At 37.3% G+C, this 18373-nt stretch overlaps 1 protein-coding gene across 2 annotated transcripts in view; it reads left to right on the top strand.

Moving 5' to 3' along the window:
* The window catches only part of LOC148677079 (SPRY domain-containing SOCS box protein 4-like), a 44409-nt gene extending 32598 nt beyond the window's left edge, over positions 1 to 11811 (top strand). For both annotated transcript variants that reach the window (XM_088617620.1, XM_088617628.1), the window contains exon 3: positions 10810 to 11811. In XM_088617620.1, the coding sequence (XP_088473746.1) occupies positions 10810 to 10937 (128 nt within the window). In that variant the 3' untranslated portion in view covers positions 10938 to 11811. The remainder of the gene's footprint in view (positions 1 to 10809) is intronic.
* Positions 11812 to 18373: the final 6562 nt, after the last annotated feature.

The raw sequence follows: 18373 nt of genomic DNA, 5'->3' as shown, positions 1-18373 counted from the left end.
GCTTTAGTAATCAGCCATGTCCTGTTTGTAGCGACTCTGGTAATAAGTCATGTAAAAAGATCCGAAGCTCCAAAAGGAAGGGACGTCTACTTCATCTGCCGCTAAAGTGCAGCAGACATTATTTGTCGACATCCCCCATACACAGCAGATGAAGTGGAGAAGTAAGAGAAATTGTCAGTTTAATGAAGGGGGAGGTTTTGGCTGCAGATCTTACAAGCCCAGAGCAGAGTTTAACTTGACCAATTGGTCAGGGCCCTTAGTTTAATATTTCTTCACAGTTACCTACTAGAGCACCATATCCCATGATCGCTGTACTGGGTTATTGATTTGTGGAGAAATGGGTCTGGTGGGGAAGGCGCCACCTAGTGTTCTATCATGTACCACAGCCATACAGCTTTCTTTAGAGGTCTGAGGCCCAGCCCACACAGGAGAGCTGGTCAATTGTAAGAACATTGTAATGAAAGCCAGTCCAAAATTGTATTTCAATATACCTGCCATCTACACTTGCTGTTAAAAGCTTTTGACCTTGCTTTCAAATGTGAAGGATTTATGTATGCCTCTGTACAGTGCAAGATGGGGATGACCTTTTGCTCGAAACAAGTTAACAATCACCCACAGAATCTGCAAATTGCCTGCTCCTTGTCAAGGAGGTTTGCAAAGTAAAGAATCACCTTTCCTCATTTGTTCAGCTCTCAAACAGAAAGTGAAAGGTTATGGAAAAAGAAGAGCTTAACTTGATCACCTGGTCTTCCTTTAAGCTTTGTGAAGCACTGGTAGACAAACTAAAACTAGCCTTAGTACTTTTGCCAATTGCAGATGAATAAAATGATACGTCTTCTGTGTCATAATCACAGGTTCAGATCTTAACCTGAATGAACAGGATTCCGGCTTTTCGCTGAATACCATAACTGAATTATTGCACTAGAGGCTAGTAGGTCTACAGAAATATGTGCTAAAGTGCAAATGTTGGTATGTAAAAAAGCCAGTTGCCAAAAAAGTACCTCAATACACAAAAGCCTTTCTATGCTTTCAATTTGACATTAATGTGCTTAAGTGGATGATCTTTGTTCAGACTAAATTCTCTTATACCCCTTCTGAAAAAGAAGGGCTTTTCAGCTGGCCAGGGCTTCCAGTGTAGAATTATTTAATTGAACTGATTAACAATGAAAACACTGTTATGGTGGGTGGCTTCAACAAAGTCTATTAAAGGATTGAAACATTAGCTCTTTCCGTTATGTCTGGAGCTTATATTCCAGAAATAATATCAATTAAAAAAAACAATATTTTATTTCAGACGTTACGAACCACTCTGTGTAAAATGTTATCCTACCCACTGTTTTGCAGCCATTTCATTTTCTTATGAATTATTTGGTGGTGCGTTAAAAGCTCTCTTTCTCTCTCATTAAGCTGCAGAGACGCTGACTCTGAGAAAAGCCTCACCATCCCCTGTGGGGACAATATTCTCCCTCCTTTTATATTGAACTCTGGTGGGTCTTCAACTCCTCCTAATATGGGTTAATGATTATATCTTTGCCTTGAAGCCATGATGCATAGACCCATTTTATTGATCCTTTAAATTGCTCGTCTGTAGGATGAGAGAAGAAACTAGTAATATACCTCAATTGGAGGTGAGCCTGCAAAGGCTTTCTCATGGAAGAAGAGATTTTTGTATCTCAGATAAATAAAGGCAGTCGACAATTATATTTTTTACACACTGTATGCTCCATGGGCAGCATAGTGGAGTGGTGGATAGCCTGATGGTTAACCCCGATGGCGGCACCATGGTTTGGACTTGGGGCCCTGTCTGCGTGGAGGTTGCAAGTTTTTCCCTGGGTACGTGTAAGTTTCCTACAGGAGACATAGTGGTAGGTTAACTGGCTTCTGAGAAGATCAGCTCTTGTGAGAGTGTGCATCTCTGTGCGCCCTGTGATGCACTGTCTAGGGTGTATCCTGCTTGTGCTTGTTGTTTGCTGGGATGGACTCTGGCTCCCTCATGGCCTTGTGTTGGATTAAGCGGCTAGATGGATCCGTGTTCCGTGTCGGGTTTGCTTTTTCTTCTGCACTTTTCTTTCCCGCTAAGTAGTTGTGAATAAGAATTACTGCATAATGAGTTAATGTGATAATAAATGAGGGGTTTGAATGATTGCCAAGTTAATAGTTGTAAGGATACAAAGTGGTTATTTCAAAGTCTATAGCCATCTGATTTAAAATGTTGAAGGTTAGTATTATGTGCACTCTAATCCAAGGCAAAGTGTGCTGAATTCGTTTACTCCAGTTATAACTGGAAAGTCTTCCCTGTTTGTATAAAAACATGTTATTGTACTTAAGAATCTAGTTAGCCTTAGTCTATCTAAATCAGGTATAGCTTTCAGCTGCATTTCAAGTTTTGTTACCGCATGCCCTGACATTAGTCTTGTTCTGTGAATGAAGGGCTAGAGTGAAAGTAGCCTGTTTTTTTCCCTCTACCTCCTAGTTTCCCATCCCTTCTATAGTATTTGGATACTAATTTGAGTGAGGCTTCATTAACTCCAGTCATAACAGTTAAAACATCCCAGCAAACTGCCTGCACATTCCGGCACACTCCAGCACATTTTAAAATCCCTGGCTCCTACACAAAATAACATTTTTTGGACAAGTCAGTTTGGGAAACGAAATACGTTTGTAGTCATAAAAGTAAACTGTAGTAAAAAATATGGTCCTGTTGAAGTTTTGACTTTTTTTTCGTTAAGTGCCACATATTACAGTTAATGAGTGAAGACTATACTTACCTACAAAAGTGTAAAATATTTCTCATTTTACAGCTTACACCATTACTGAATAATGTGATATTGTTCTTCTACGCTGTATCTAAGCATAAAGAATGAAAGTATTTTGTTATGAATGACTTTTTGGCTTGATCAAATGTTTCATTTCAAAGAACTAAACTATACAAGTTTCATGATTAATGAGCATCAGAAATTTAGTCAATCCCTTCTGTTGTGATGTAGTAGTTTCTGACTTGAAATCTGATGTAAAGGCCACAGGAAAGTCTAAATGTTGTCTAGAACTGTTACTGAATCTTTCTGTTTCCCTGTTTGAAGTATATCTGCAAATTTTGCAATATACTGTCATTTGTAATTGAGTCACCCTTAGCCATTGAAATGTTGCAATTTTAAAGGTGGTTCTACATTTATTAATACCGTATATTGTCTTTGTTAGTAAAATCTGAATCTTTGTAATCTATACTTCATTGTAGATCTGGGAGGATATAGCTAAGAATGCTTAAATTTTGTTTCAAAAAGGCTGAAATTGTTAAATGATAGATGTCTGAACCAGTGCATTGTGGTTCAGAGGTTTGTCCCACATTGTGCGCACGGAGTGTCTGTCTCTGGATCCCTTCACCCTTTCCTTACCAATGTACATGAACTGTGATTTTTTTATGGACCTTGTGATCTTTTTTCATTCCCATATTGGCCTTCTTTTCTCCAGTAAACTTATTTCTCCACCTTCTAGTAAAGTGATTTTAAATTGGTATTCCCAGAATTTCTTTTTTCATTTTTGTCTTCTGGGATAGGTATTTTCTGAGAATTGGAAGAAAACACAATGTCAGACAATGAATGAAATTTGATTTCTTTGTTTGTATTTTGCTCTTTTTCTTGTTGATACAGTATGGCGTGTTTTTTTTTTCCTGTAACTTGAAAGGACTCGATCTGTAGTCTTGGATGATGAGTCAGTGCTAATTCATCACCACCATGCTTTCAGTGTCTGTGGAGCAAAAAACCGGTACTCATAGTGTGAATCAAGTGCTGTAAAAGATTGCATTAGTAGGTTTTGGCTGGCTGCCTCTGTGACCCTGGTTTCCTTCTGAAATAACAAGTGTGATTATAAGTGAGCCAGGTTATATATTGTATAAGTCACCCGTCTTAGCCACTGACATTTATGCTGTGCTGTGGACTGTTTTAGCATGCTTTTAGTGTATGGGAAGTCTATAATTTTGTGGTGCAATAAATTGACTTATTTCAAGTCTACAAATTGACAAGACTAATGATAATGGGACATAGGAAAGCATATTGTTAAAATTTGCACTTGAAACCTTGTAATTCATCCTAGTCCATCTATAGTCAGATGATGCATTCCCTTATGCCCTCGAAATATAGTAAAATAATAGCACAAACAGAATAATGCTCAAGTAGTAATAAACACTACTAGTAATATCCACTTTCTGTGTGTAAATTCTGTAGTATAATCTGAACATGTTTAAGAGAATTGCATCTACTTTCTCAATCCTTCAGTCTAGGATAGAGTTGCTTGAAAAATACTGTTCTTTCGTAAGGTGCAACATAAGAAGCCTTCTACATACAATGTGAATAGGTTACACTAAAATAAGCAAATAGAAAAATAAATGTATCTTAATATTAAAAACACGTGTTTGTATTTTTTAAAAACATTCTTTTCTGACTGTTGAAGAGTGGAGTGGAAATATTTCTGTGGCAGGAGATTTCGTAGACTGCTGAGAAAGCAGAAGATGTTCAGCCAAAGCTAGATTCAATCTCCTCATGTGCTCTGATGAATTAAGCACACATGCAATACCTTGGAGTGCATGAGAAGATGAATGGCAGAGCACAAGGTGACAGTAACTGTTAAATTTGTTGCTCATAAACAGCCCTTTATGTAAATCCTTCCCTCGTTGTAGTGGTACAAGGTGATATGCCCGAAAATCACATTTTGTACTCTAGTAATTTCTAATTTATGCATATACGGTAGGTGCTCCAAAGAGACTTGTGTGAGGATCACCTCCTGGATTTGCCAGTGCGTGTAGAGCAAACACAAACACTGGTGTGGACAAGAATGTAATTAAACAAGTGTTCTACAAAGATAACATTTTAATGGAGGGCATTTCAATCATTAGTAATCCACAAAGCAGCAAGATACTAGATTATGAGCTAAAATAATTGAAGCAATCCCTTTTAGACCAAACCATATCAGGGAAAATTCTGAAGTGCCCACACAAAAAAAACATTCTAAAAAAACATGAAATAACTTCCAGTCATTCTTTTTCATTACTTAATGAAGCCACAGTGCTTGCTAGACATGTTTTGTATAACTTGAATTTAGAGTACTTGAAATACAACACAGAGGGTGTATGCTGTGCTAGATTGGGGTACATCATAATCTTTGATTTGTCTTCAAAACTGTAATTCTATGTATTCTAAGCCATCTTCCGACTTCAAGCATTACTTCAGTGTGGGTTGAATTTGTGATAATCAGAAAGGTCTGTAATATTAAATGAAGCTGTTTTGCAAAGCTTAGTGCAGTATTTTTATATGGGGAGTAGTGCTCTGTGTCACACTGTGTCCAATCACTAAAACACTAAGGGCAACACTTGGGTATGCTATGTAGTCATGTTAAGAAATTTATTTTTGTCTGAAAATGTCCCTGACATTTGAAACTGGAATTTCTCACCCGAGTTCTGAGTTGCCATTTTTAAAAATGGCGTGAAATGTGGAGATGGTGGGCTTGAAATTTGAAAAGGGGAGGGTTGTAAATGCAATCTGAACTACTCTGGTCAATTTTCAAATTGTAGCCTTGTGCCGCAGCCCTTAACCTATTAGTTCATGTTCGTGACTTAGGTGCCTGAACCATCTTATGTTTTAAGGCTTTTGACTTGTATGTGATAGCTTCTTTTGTTCAGCCCATTTAAACTCAAGAAACTTAAGAGGCTTGGTGTCACAGATTTTGTGCTATTTTAGCAGCATAGTTTTCTATTCAGCCAATACTCCATGATTTCTGTTTTACTGGGGGAAAAAGGTTTATTCAATAAGTCTTTAAAACTGGGTCCTGTACGCTGACTTTTGAAGCTCCTTCATGTGCTACTATCCCTTACATGGTTTTCAAGCAGTGTTAAGCAGGATAGATGAATTCATAATGCAGTACCTCTTTCTACCTTTTTTTTAAAGCTGATTTGATCTCCTCTTCAAATATTAGATCAAAGATTTTTTTTTCTCAGATTCACCCCAATGATGAGAAAAACCAAGTCCATCCAAATGTATAATTTTTAAAGGGAGCACAGCCAGCCTGTGGGACATCCATTTTGAGAAAGATAAAGCACTTCAGAGAAATGATTGAGGATTACATGTCCTTTTGTTGTTCAGTGCCTTGTCCAATATGCTATTCTTTCATCTGCAAGCTTTGAGGACAGGAGAGAGAAATCAATAGTCCCAATTCTGCAGTGCTTTGTAAGTTGTCAGTTTGTAACCTTAATGTTCAGTAAAATTAAAAATAAAGCATTTACCTTACTATACTGGTTGCATCAAATATAACCTGGGTTTAAGGATGTTCCTTTTTTATCTATATATTTATGAAAATAGCTGTATATATCCTTTTCTGTCTGAATATTGCTGCAGAACATGACTGCTTTTTGTTACCCCAATGAACACTGCTTCTAATTCTACTGATTTACAGCATTTTTTCCAATTATTTGCTTCTAATGTGAAGGCGACTTCTAAGAATTATTAATCTGTCTGAATAAGCAGTGATTTTCAACTGGATTATAAATGTTTACATTTTGCAATTACCACAGAAATGGTTATTTTTAATTTTGAGTGGGGAGCTGTGTCAGCATAGGAGCTGCCAAGGAACAAGTACTGAGGTTAATTCCACACTAACGGTGAGAGAGGAAAAACAAAAGAAAACGGATTGTGAGAAAGTGTCCAAAGAAATGGAAATCTAGGAGAAGAATTCCAGGGGAAGTGTGAAAATCAAAATCTTGAAACGAATGTCAGTCTTTTGAAAGCTGGGGGAAGGTGTAAAGCTAGTTTAAGGATTGGAAGCCACATTTGTCTTTCTGGAGTAAGAGTACTGGAATTAATGTAAAAAGATGCAGATAATTCAGTAATGTCTAGTGTAGGTACGGTAAACTGCAATTAATGGGTTGCAAGAACAAAGCCAATAGAAGAAAAATAAATTTCTGCTGAAACATTTGTACACTTGGCATGTAAAAAGATGGCGACACTTGGTTATGAAACCCAACCTGTAGCTGCATCATTCTCTTTTATGAAGTGTTTTAGTTTTACAAATGTTTTTCTAATTTTTTTTTCTGTGTACATTGTTTTTCAATGAAAAGGTTAAAAGGAAAAAATTGAGAATTTATTCTGACCCTCACTGCTCTAAATGCGTCAGCCTGGTGTCTTCCTGTCCGAGGGACTATACAATAAAGGCTTCAGAGTATGTTCAGGTGTGTTAAAATGTGTATGCAACATTGCAGAAATATGTTCCCTGTATTGCATACGCTATTTAGTACATTCTCTGAATTCTGTTTTAAAAAGGTCTTGCTGATTCTGCAAACGCATGTAAAGACCCTTTTTTAGAACAGATTTGATGTTTTCTTAGATGAGGAGGCATTTACCTTGGTTCTGTCTCATTAACAACATAGTGAAGAAAGCTGAGCATAGCTTTGAAAACAACTTGTTCCTCAGCAAAGCTGGACAGAGGGCTTCGCACCAGTATGACAATAACCGGCCTCATTATTGCTCTTCCATGTAAATGGAGCTGAAACAGATGGTTATCACAAATGTAATTTTAGAAACTGTTTTTCTTTGTTTTATTGCTTATGAAAGGATGGTGTCATCTATTATTTAAGCTGCCTGTCATCTGTCCATTCCAATAATTGCAGGTGGCACAACGTGGCTCTTATCAGTTTGGACTCACTAGAGCTGTGCAAGACTTTTGCCATCTGTTACTCTTTGGAGACTTCTTTTGCAAGAAAAAAACCAAAGAACTATAGATGCCAGAAATAACTCTATTCTTGATTCTAGCATTTTGCTATTTCTCCTCAGACCAGTAATGAGAACAGTGAGCTTTATAAATAGTTTCATATAAGCCAGATTGTTTATATGAAAAATGCTAGCATATGTGAGGAAATTATCAAGTGAAGCTGCTAAAATGTTTACAGTTGGTGATGAGTTAAATGCTTTTTTTCTTGATCTTGCATCTGGCACCACAATGGAGAGCATTATTATATGTAGACTTCATTTATATAAATAACCTTTACCTTCTGCTGCTGTATTAGTAACACCTCAGTGATGTTGTGCTGGGCTAGGTCTGTTACTGTGGCACCATCACATCAAGTGCTTTGTCATGCAGTAGTATGGAGCTGTGACTGCTGTTTTCTGTGTGTTTAACAACCGTTAAAGGTTAAATTAAAAAAAACGTAATTACCTGATTTTCTTTTTTATCCTTATTTTACTATTTTTGTTTGTGTCTGCAAAACACCTAAAAAATCAAATGCAATGTTGCGTGGGTGGGCTATGCTGGTGGGGAATCTTGAGGTTTCCTTCATAATGGGAGAGGTCTTGACCTGTGATGTCAAGGTCTCCCATTACCAAAGAATGCCCTCTTTCTTTCTGTGCCTTCCCATACGCAGTCCTCTCTGTTCATTTTCCATTTTCCCAGGAGATTAGTTCAGGCAATTATCTGCTTTCCAACTGCCTGCATAACCAACAAGGTGGTGTCCCCCCCCCCCCCACACTTGTCTTAAATGGCACGGTGGCATGACAGAGTTTGAGGGTCTGAGGTTTGTTTCCAGCCTTGGGTCTGTTTTGAGAATCTGCATGTTTTCTCTGTTTGTGTGGGGTTTGGGTAGTCCGGTTCCACATGTCTCGCAGTCTGGGTTTGATTGCCAGTTCAAAATTGTCCCTTTTCTTCATGACCCTGTGATGTCATCCTGTCCAGGGGAGAGCAGTAATGTGCTTCCTGTCCATCCTTGCACTCCTGGGTGCTCTGTGGTCATCTTTAGTTTTCTCAATCCTTGAATCTAGGATTTGAAAAGCATACAGTCCCAGACAACATGATAATATTTGGAGCAAAAGCTGTATGAATCAGAATGTACATTTTTTTTTATTGAGATACAAAGGCTTCTTTTGTGGGACATTAGTCAGGCATGCAAAGCGTTGCTTTAGTCTGTTAAATTTTGAGTCTCAGCGCTTTTAGTTATGCTCTCTGTTTTTGCAGGCCTATTTCAGCTGTCGCTTCAGTGATCAAGACCCCTTGGGCCTTATAGTTGCCACATTAATATTGCAGTAATGATTTATATTCCACAATACATCTGTCTTTATTTCAGAAGATGGCAAATGTCTGTCTTCCAAAGAGCTTTAGTTGTAATAGTGATGACCGTAACAGCATAGGCATTCTCGTTCTGATCCTGCTAAATCCCACTAATGACAGAATAGCAATGCTTGAGTGTTGATGGCCCCTTTGTTATTGTTTCTGTTTGGTGGTGTTATATTAGTATTTTCTAATGTGGGGGAATTAACTTTAGAATGTATCATTAAAAACCCTAACTTTTTTTTTATTCATACCTCGGGTCAGAATGTATTTGACATCGGGGAAAAAAATAACCCACACTGAACTTCTTTATAATTAACATTACAATTAGATAATATAACGATTAATGTGAACAGACTGCACAATCAGTTAAGTATGAAAATCGCATAAGGAGTACATCTTACAAACATATGAACACAGCAGAGATTGAATAGCTCACACAACATTATGACTGATCTTTACTGTTATTGCACTTCACTGTTGAAATATGCCAACATTATCAGTGTTAATGTTAAAATGTCTCTGGCAAGTTTGGTTACAGTAGTGTAAGCTGGCCTGTGAACCAGATCTCTGCTTCATGAGATCTGAACCCTGGTTGATTCAGAAAAAAACTTTTAAGGTTACACAAAAGAACATCATGTTCATTGTACTTTTCTGGGAAATGTGGCAAGGGTGAAAGCATTAGAAAACTTAGAAATTACCTTTGCTTAATGGTTTAGGAATGCTTGAAAGCAAGACCTATAAAACAGGGACAACTGTAGATGTTGGCACCCATATTGTATACATTACAGCAGTGTGCTAGCAACTGTGTGTAATTTTCTTTGCTGGTTAGCACTGGAGCCTGAAAGGAAACCTCAGGTTTCCTGTGAAAATGCCTTGAACAGGGACGTGTTACTGTTTAGCCCACTGTCTGCCAAGTGCAGGGACTGAAAAGGCCCTTTTTTGCACAGTCTGTTTTGATTACTGTTTTATAAAGAATGTTAGGAGCCTTTTCTTTTGGCTAAACACATGAGGCCTTTTTTCACTGCTGTCTGTGTTCCAGTTATTCCAACCTGCTTGTTACCAAATGCCAGTTAAGTGTTTGTGCAAATAGATTATTCCCTGGAGATCTTGGACAGCGGACACAAGTAGGGAGGTATTCTTTCGTTTCAGAAGTCCACCTTTACCCTACGTCTTGTCCACCACTGCATGCTTCTTAGATAAACACAAAGGTCTGTACTATAGGGCTTTTCTTAAATGTGCAGTTCTGTGCCACATTTGAACAAGGGAAGGTTTCACGGTATGGGAGAGTTTTTCTTTTCATGAGAACTAATGTCACAACAAACACTGCATGACTCATTTTGTCTAGTTCATTGTGGTACAAGAGCATTTAAATTATATTCTGAATATATATGCCGGTGTGTGAAAGTCATGGTTCTGCTGGGGACATTGGTTTTCTCCCAAGTTTTTAAGACATGCTGGCTAGGTTAATTGGAGTCTCTAAATTGCTCTTGTGCCCTGTAACGGACTGGTCTTCCATTTAGGGTTTAATCTTGTCTTGCACCTTGCACCACTTCTGGGGTAGGATCCATTTTGCCATGGCCCCTACTACAAATAAGACTTTCTGATAATAAACAGATGTTAGTTATTGACATGATTGGTTGCAGAATCATAGAATTGCTCTTCAGATTTGACATTTGACGGCAAAGGAGAATCCCAAAAGTAATTTTCCTCTTTTTCTCTTTCCAGCGGAGCCTCTTCCCCTAATGGACTTGTGCCGGAGATCAATTCGCCTAGCCCTTGGCAGAGATCGACTGCATGAAATAGAAACGCTACCCCTTCCTCAGTCTTTGAAAAACTATTTACAATACCAGTAAATGAGGAACGCTTCTGGACCTGGCTGGACAAAATCAATGCAAACAGCGGAAGCTATTGTTTACATTGAGAGATGCGTCTCTGTGGTGGACACTTGAGTTTTATTTAATATATTGTTATTCTTAATCAATATGGGCAGAGCTCTACAGAACTGTATAGGAACTAATGCAGGAGAAAGATGCACCAACCCCCCTTGAACGTTGTTTACATGATCAGAAAAGACAGTAACCTTGGGATGTCTACTTTCTTAAATATCGAGCCTTGTCACACCCTCTGTAGCCTTCTACAAGGCACTTGAGTACTATTGCTAAGTAGTCATTCTATTTAAAAATGAGGGTCCAATCAATTGCAAGAGTCTTCAAGTGTGAAGTATTAGCTAGGTCCAATACAGTATAATTTGGTATTTGTTTGAATTTAGCATAAGCCTGGCTAAACAAATTATGGCAATTCCAACTTAATTTCAAGTTCCCTGGAAGTTCTGCATGACCATGTGTCATTGAGCTCTTTGCTAAAGTGAAACTTTTTAGACTAATCACCTTTTCAAAGCTTAAGTCACTTTTTTTATTTCAAACAAAATTTAATTTGTACCTTTTAAACTCTTAATGTATGTGTGATTTCTAATGTTTATTTATCTATCCAGACGATTTCTTCTTTATTTAAGCTGTTATCCAGGTAAAAGACCTGGCTGAGATCTGAAAAAATATTTTTCTTTTTTTTAACAAGATGCTGCTTTTCCTTTTTTTCTAATATTAAAAGTTATCTGCCTGATCAGTTATCTAGTTTGTGACTGGAAATTGTTGAAATGGCAGGAAGTCGAATGTATGGACAATGCTGCCCTTAGCATATTTAATGTGAATAAAACAAGAATGAAGGAGACTTTTCTAATAATGTTTACTGCTCACTTTGGAATGACAGTTTTACACTGGATTGACTTTGCATCATGGGATTGTGAGTCTGACTTCATAAAAACATTTGAATAATCCTCATATATGTTTATTACAAAAGCATACCCATTGGGTGCTTAGTTCTTTTTAGTTAGTTTATATCAATTATGAATTATAGAATGGCCACTCAGCTTTCAATAGAAAGAAGGCTCAAAAAGGCAGTCTAATAATCTTTCTTCAAGATGCACACAACCTGGCTTCCAAAAAGATTCACAACAAAAAGTGATAACATCAGTCAACTTCAAAGATGTTTAATGACTCATTATTACTTGGATTAAAGGCAGCAGCCCTCTTTCCAAGAGTATTCCACAAATCTGTGCTTTAAAATCAGAAACTCAACAACTTTGGTAACTTTCAATGACTCTTATGACTGCATAGTGCTGTAATTCTTCTGCATATGACTGCAGAAGCACTTATTGCCAGACATTTCCATTCTGGTAATATTCCAGATAGTCTCATCTCAGGGTCCCTGTTGGGCATCAAATTCTTAATGTACAGTTTCTTCAGACCTGACATTTTATCTCCTCTCTACTTTAGGAAATTACTTTCTCCTTTCCTTTAAATAATGCGTCTTGAGAGAGCTGCTATAGTTGAATACATTTTAAAATTAATCAAGATTGCAGTCCATTTTTACCTGCAAGCAGCTTATTTAATTTGCATTTGCTTCCATTGGAAGTAAATGTATTTCGCAGCTTCACAGTGTGGGTGATAGTTATTGAGTGAAACGCACACTGGTATGTTACTTAAAGTCCTGTCGTTCCATACTCTTTCCATTAGATCGTGACTGAGCCCTGGTCTGTGTACACCACAGTCCTTCCTGAATGTCCATACATAATGTCATTTGCAAATAAACATTTAAGTTGTGTCAATCTGCTGTACACAGGACTTATTTCTAGCACTTGTAAGAAATGATATCTGAACACAGATTGGGGTCGCAGCCATGATGTGGGGTAAGACTTTTGATCTATGTGCTTTAAAGTATTTTACATGGTGTGCATGGTTTAACATGCCATCAGTGCTGATATCATAACCTAACAGTGTCTTTAGCATTAAAAGGTCATTAGAAAGTAAAGCTACATTCACAATAAAATGTAAGGAATGATATCTGTATTAATTGGAAGAGAAGGGAGCGTAAAGTTTCAGAAAATAATAAAGAACGTTGTTTTGTGCAGACAAGCTATCAGTAGGGGCAGATTAGCAGGACTTCCCCTGCTAATGGCTTTCTGTACGCAACACGGGTAACTGATGCCAGATGCAAGTTGTTTTAGAACTGGCTTCGGAGGGTTTTTGAATTCTTCCATTTAGCTCGACAGCTTAAATTTCTCACCCCATGTCCTGTCACTGGCCGACTGTTGTGTGGCTGGCTCAGCACCTTCAGGGCTAGTGCTAGTGCCGAGATTACCTGGCCAGGGCTCTCTCAGCTCCCATGGAAATGGTGACACCTGCCTCTTCCTGGATGCCTGGCATTGCTGAGGAACACGCCTCTCCTCTAGTTGGAGCTTGAACCTTCTGTATGTCCCTGGAGACCTGAAACAATATCCGAAGATAACTTGCTAGATAAGTGGGCATGTTGGAAGAGTATGTCTGCACTGACGTCATCTTTTGTCCTCCTTTTCAAACTGAATGCATTCATTCCAATAGGTGCAATGTGAACAACATGACTGAAATGATTCAAAGTTGGCTAAGGTTGCCGAACAATACTAAAAATTGAGAGGTGGAACAAAGTTGTTTAAGCTAATGACTCAACTCCTCAATGACTCCTAATTATATGTTAGGAGTGTGACTTTGTATTAATCACTCTGCACCTTGACACAGTGTCATCTTCTGAAGCAATGTTTTTCCTAATGTTACTCTACTGTTGTTGCCAGAAGGGAATCTGCTGTTTTGCAGTATGTGTGTGTAGCTCAAAGCAATGTGGCAAGTTACTGACGTTCAGAAAGAAGAAACCTACAACATTTGGGCTCTCTTTTCTGTAAAGATAGAAGAACAACAGTAAAAAATAAAACATAGGGGATATCCTAATGGAAAGAATTGACCTCAATAGGTTGTATAATTCATGATATTGAAGAGGTATTGTGGGCAAATTTATGAAGTGACAAGTGTTTGCATGTCTGGCTGTGAAACTCTGGAGAGTGGCAGAGGGCAATTATGGATGCATTTGGAATTGTTTTTATTTAAAAAAAATGTAAATAGCCACAGCAAGCCAATTTTCAATGCTTCGTACTGTGTTTAGGCTCCACTTATGCTACCTCACACAGAAAGTGTGCATTATTGTCCTTATATTTGTTACATTTACTTTCTTGGTCATTAACAAAGATGGTACAAGATGCACCTGAAAAATTGTTCACAGCACAAAGGAAAACTTCAAATTTTTAGCAATACGAAACAGTAAATCAAATATTTGAGTAAACTGAAGTCTCAGTCGCTAAAACTAAGCTGTCAAACCTGTAAATTAATGTCATAGCTGGTGATTCAAGTTATTTTAAAAAATGTTTTACAGCTTTGCAAAATCTTTTCTAGGTTGAAAAACTGGGTGTTCTGAATTGAGGTACACTAACTGGTTTTAGTAACACAACTCTGAAAAAGGTGACTATTAAGATAAATGCACAATATTTTCTAATGTTAATATGAAAAATATATGCCTATGCATAGGTGGTGATGCTTGGTATCTAGAAAATTAGATAACCTTACAGATTTGCACACTTGTCTATAGAAGGTGGGTACTCAGGTGATTATAGTAATGTGCTTGCATGTTAGTTAGGTTAGCTAACCTGGATTCTTTCGTAGATTTCTCAAAGTCTAAAAGATTGGTTATAAGATTGGTGATCATGTCACTCTATACATGTGTTTTTACAGGTGTGTATGGATGGAGGAGGGGTTAAAGTTCAACATTCAAAGCACCTTTTGCATTCTCCAGCTTGAGCTGGATGAGTGAATTAAATGTTAACATTAATTTTAATACAATTCAGAGCACGTTATAGATACACCAAAGTGAACAGGGGGTCTTGCGAAAAGTGTATTTTGTATCTTAACTAGAGCACTGAGCTATAGAACATCTACCTTTAATGTTTCAGATTATATACGTGTTTTATATTTGCAGTTAGCATGCAATTCTAAGGCTTTCTAGATAGTCCCTATGGTGTTCTTTAAATTGCAACAGTTAAAGCCATTTTGGCAAAAAAACAAAAGAAGTGGAGGACCAGATGTGAAAATGCAGCAACTTCCTCTGCTGTTGTGAATTATCAGCTGTATTCAACCAGAGCATGTAAAGAAAAGGCACTTAAGTCTGTCAGGATCTTGTAGGCTTTTACCACCCGGTCCCACTGGTATTTATGGCACTCTTAACCCATATCATTTGACGTGTCAAAAACGCAATCGTGAAATAAGCAGAGTTACTACTATTATTGGTATGATTGTCATTTCTGTGTTTTTACTGATCAGTGCTTTCGAAAAAGCAATTATGGTACCCAATCATAATTTTGGAACAGGTGAAAATTATACACCAGTTTATAGCCTCCAGAGTGCAGAAGACTTTATTGCAGTTGCTGTTTGCCTTTAACAAGAAAAGATTGTTACCTTATTTCTCCTCTCTAAAGTGCTTTGATTTCTTTGAAATTGAAGATTGACTTGTTCCCCATGACAGCCTGGGCATAACATGTAGATGTCATTCTGTACACCATAGATTGTGACTCATCCTTATGCAGATCTTTAAGTATATTCTTCGTCCTTTATGTACGATTTATCAAGATTATACCCACTACTAATGATCCTTACATTAAGTATAAAGATATGTGAACAGAGAGTAAAAACATGTTTTGGAACAGAAGGTGGAATTCTGATTTTTTTTGTATTAGAATAAGAACTTCCAAGCTTTGATGTGCCTAATATTTGAATGTCAGCTCCTGCAGTGATGTCATTTTGTTAACTCAGTGATGACTGATTAGCTTGGTTACATGCTGGGATCAATAGCAGGAATCAAGGCCTGTGGTTGGCAAGTCATTCTAGCTAAGCCCTAGCTACAGAGGTCAAAGATGAGAACAACACCATATTTGTTGGTATTTGTTCTTTTAAATTGTACATCTTTTGATTTTTTTTCTAAAGGCTGGCGAATAAGAAAATAAATGCTAAATTTCCCATCTCCTTAACTGTTTTCTCTAATCATGTGGATTGCCTGGGAATTGCCCTGACATACAGTTGGCCCTTTTCATGTTTGGTTTTGTGAAGATGTTAGCTTGTAGATGAAAGATAAATGCTAACACAGTGATTCATTGAACAGGATACTAATTACAAAGTTTTCATTTCCCCAAAAAAGTTTGAATCCACCTATCAAACCATCTATAGGATGACTTACAGGAATCGCAGATGAGTGGGATGAGCAGTCTTCCAAAAAGTGATTCATTGTTGCCTACTTTACTGAAGTGTGGCTTTCAGTGGTAGAATGTTTTTGTAGAAAATAGTTTTGAGGTTTCTTTTCACAAAAGTTATGTAAGAACAGGAGGATACAGAAAATAGCTAAAAGCAGTGTGCTTTGAACATTGAGACGGGAAGTTTGGAATGTTTTACATGCATGAGGCAGAGAATCATCACACTAGTTTAAGCCTGTAGGGTAGAGAACAAATTGTGTGTAACTCAAGAAGTGAAAAGGAAAGCACCCCAGTTACCTGAGATTTTTGGAACGCAGTTTGAAAACTTTTGTTTTTAAATGAAGTCCTAAAATCTTAGAATCAAAGAACAGACTCACAGTAGGTGCCCTTGTGATGTCTGAAATTTAGTTATAACACAGAGTTTTACTTTGTCATATGACTATTGTTGGTTTTATGCATCTCTCATAGAATAGAGAGTAAATTTCAGTTTTGAAACAGTATACATCCTCTCTTAAGTAAGATGGCAGTTTCACATTAAGGCTTAAACAATTGTTGTTAAAGTTGCAAGCTATGTCGTGTCTGGTTAATTTGGGTTGCTGCTCCTTAATCAGTTGCACAGAGTGGGAACGTGTATATACTGTATATACAGCACACATTATAAGGTTCACTTGTCATTTCTTTTTAATGAAGCCTCGGTCTGCGACATGGTGGCACTGCTGAGTACTTTGTTTTAATGCAAACAGATGGCTCAGGGGATACCAGCACGATAAAGAAAATTGTGCCAAGAAACTCCTTGCTGTCCCCATATGAATTAAAGTTTCAGTCGTCTCTCCAAGTTCAAAATGGTAATTTGTAAAACTGTGCTAGAAAGACAATTACTGCTGACAGCAAAGCCTTTCTGGGGAATATATTTACAAGTCGTGTCTTCTAAATTGTTTGTATGTGGGAACCAGGACTAGAGGTTTTCAGAATTTGAACAATTGGGTTTTTTCTGTCTTCTGTACTATGTACTTATTATCTGCAGTTTGCTAAATTAGTGTTCTGTCATTGACAAAAGGCAATGTATTGTTTACTTGTCATCGTGTATTTTCTTTTCTTACATGGTTTCCATGGAAACTGGCCCAGTTTCAGTTTAAGTTAAAATAATCCAGAATTGCAAATTGTGATATTTCTAAGTAGAATAGTTTTTTTTTAAAGTTGACTATAATGTCATTCTGAACAACCTGACGTATTTCCCACTCAGAGAGTTCCATCAAATTTGCTCTTTTTATAGTATCATAGCATCACACACAAAAGTGCATCATGTTCCACATAGGAGTTTCTCCTTGACCTATCCACTGTGAAACAAAATGCAGAAAGAAAAAAGTGTCTGACTGCAGTTCAGTGGGAAGATGGGATCCAAGGTCTTCCAGGGTTAAGTATTAATTTTATGCATTTCTTCAACACCACTAAATTATGCTGAAACATTTGTACCCCTTCATTGTCCTCCATACATCACAAGGCCTTAGTCTTCTCAGAAAAACAGTCAACTAGAACATGTTGAGATGTTAGTTATTTAACTTTGTCTAGAACACGTCAGCAGTGCTGCTGTTCTTTAGCTTTGTTTTTCAGTTTAGAACACGTTGAGATGTTAGCAGTGCTGCTGTTTTTTAGCTTTGTTCACCAGTCTACAATATTTTGAGATGTTAGCAGTTCTGCTGTGTTTTGCTTTATTTTTAGTCTGGAACATGTTGAGATGAAAGAAGTCTACTATCCTTTAGCTTTGCCTTCTTGTCTAATGGATTTAATGGTGGCCTGTGAACAACAGATTGTACATTGTACATTCTTTGAAAGAGCACACACAATAATGCTCACATTTTTAGTTAGAAAGTTAGACATTTTTGCTCTTTTTCTGGGTGCATTTTAAAATTCACCTTGTTATGATTACTTCACAGATGTGGAGTGGGATATATTTATAAGGTGCAGAAGTCACAAGGTCAGGCCAACAAAGTTTACACAAAACCTTCCTGATATTGATCCAGGAAATCGAAAATATTCGATTAAATTAAATTTGAACATTATGATGTGTATGTGCCCAAAAGAAAGGACACAGTGTAAAAGAACTTCCAATAATTGTGTATTAAAGCTATT

This window comes from Lepisosteus platostomus, chromosome 2 (genome assembly GCF_059453375.1).
Source record: "Lepisosteus platostomus isolate fLepPlt1 chromosome 2, fLepPlt1.hap1, whole genome shotgun sequence".
Classification (NCBI taxonomy): Eukaryota; Metazoa; Chordata; class Actinopteri; order Semionotiformes; family Lepisosteidae; genus Lepisosteus; species Lepisosteus platostomus.
Note: the sequence above shows the minus strand (reverse complement) of the source record. Positions and strands in the feature narration are given on the sequence as shown.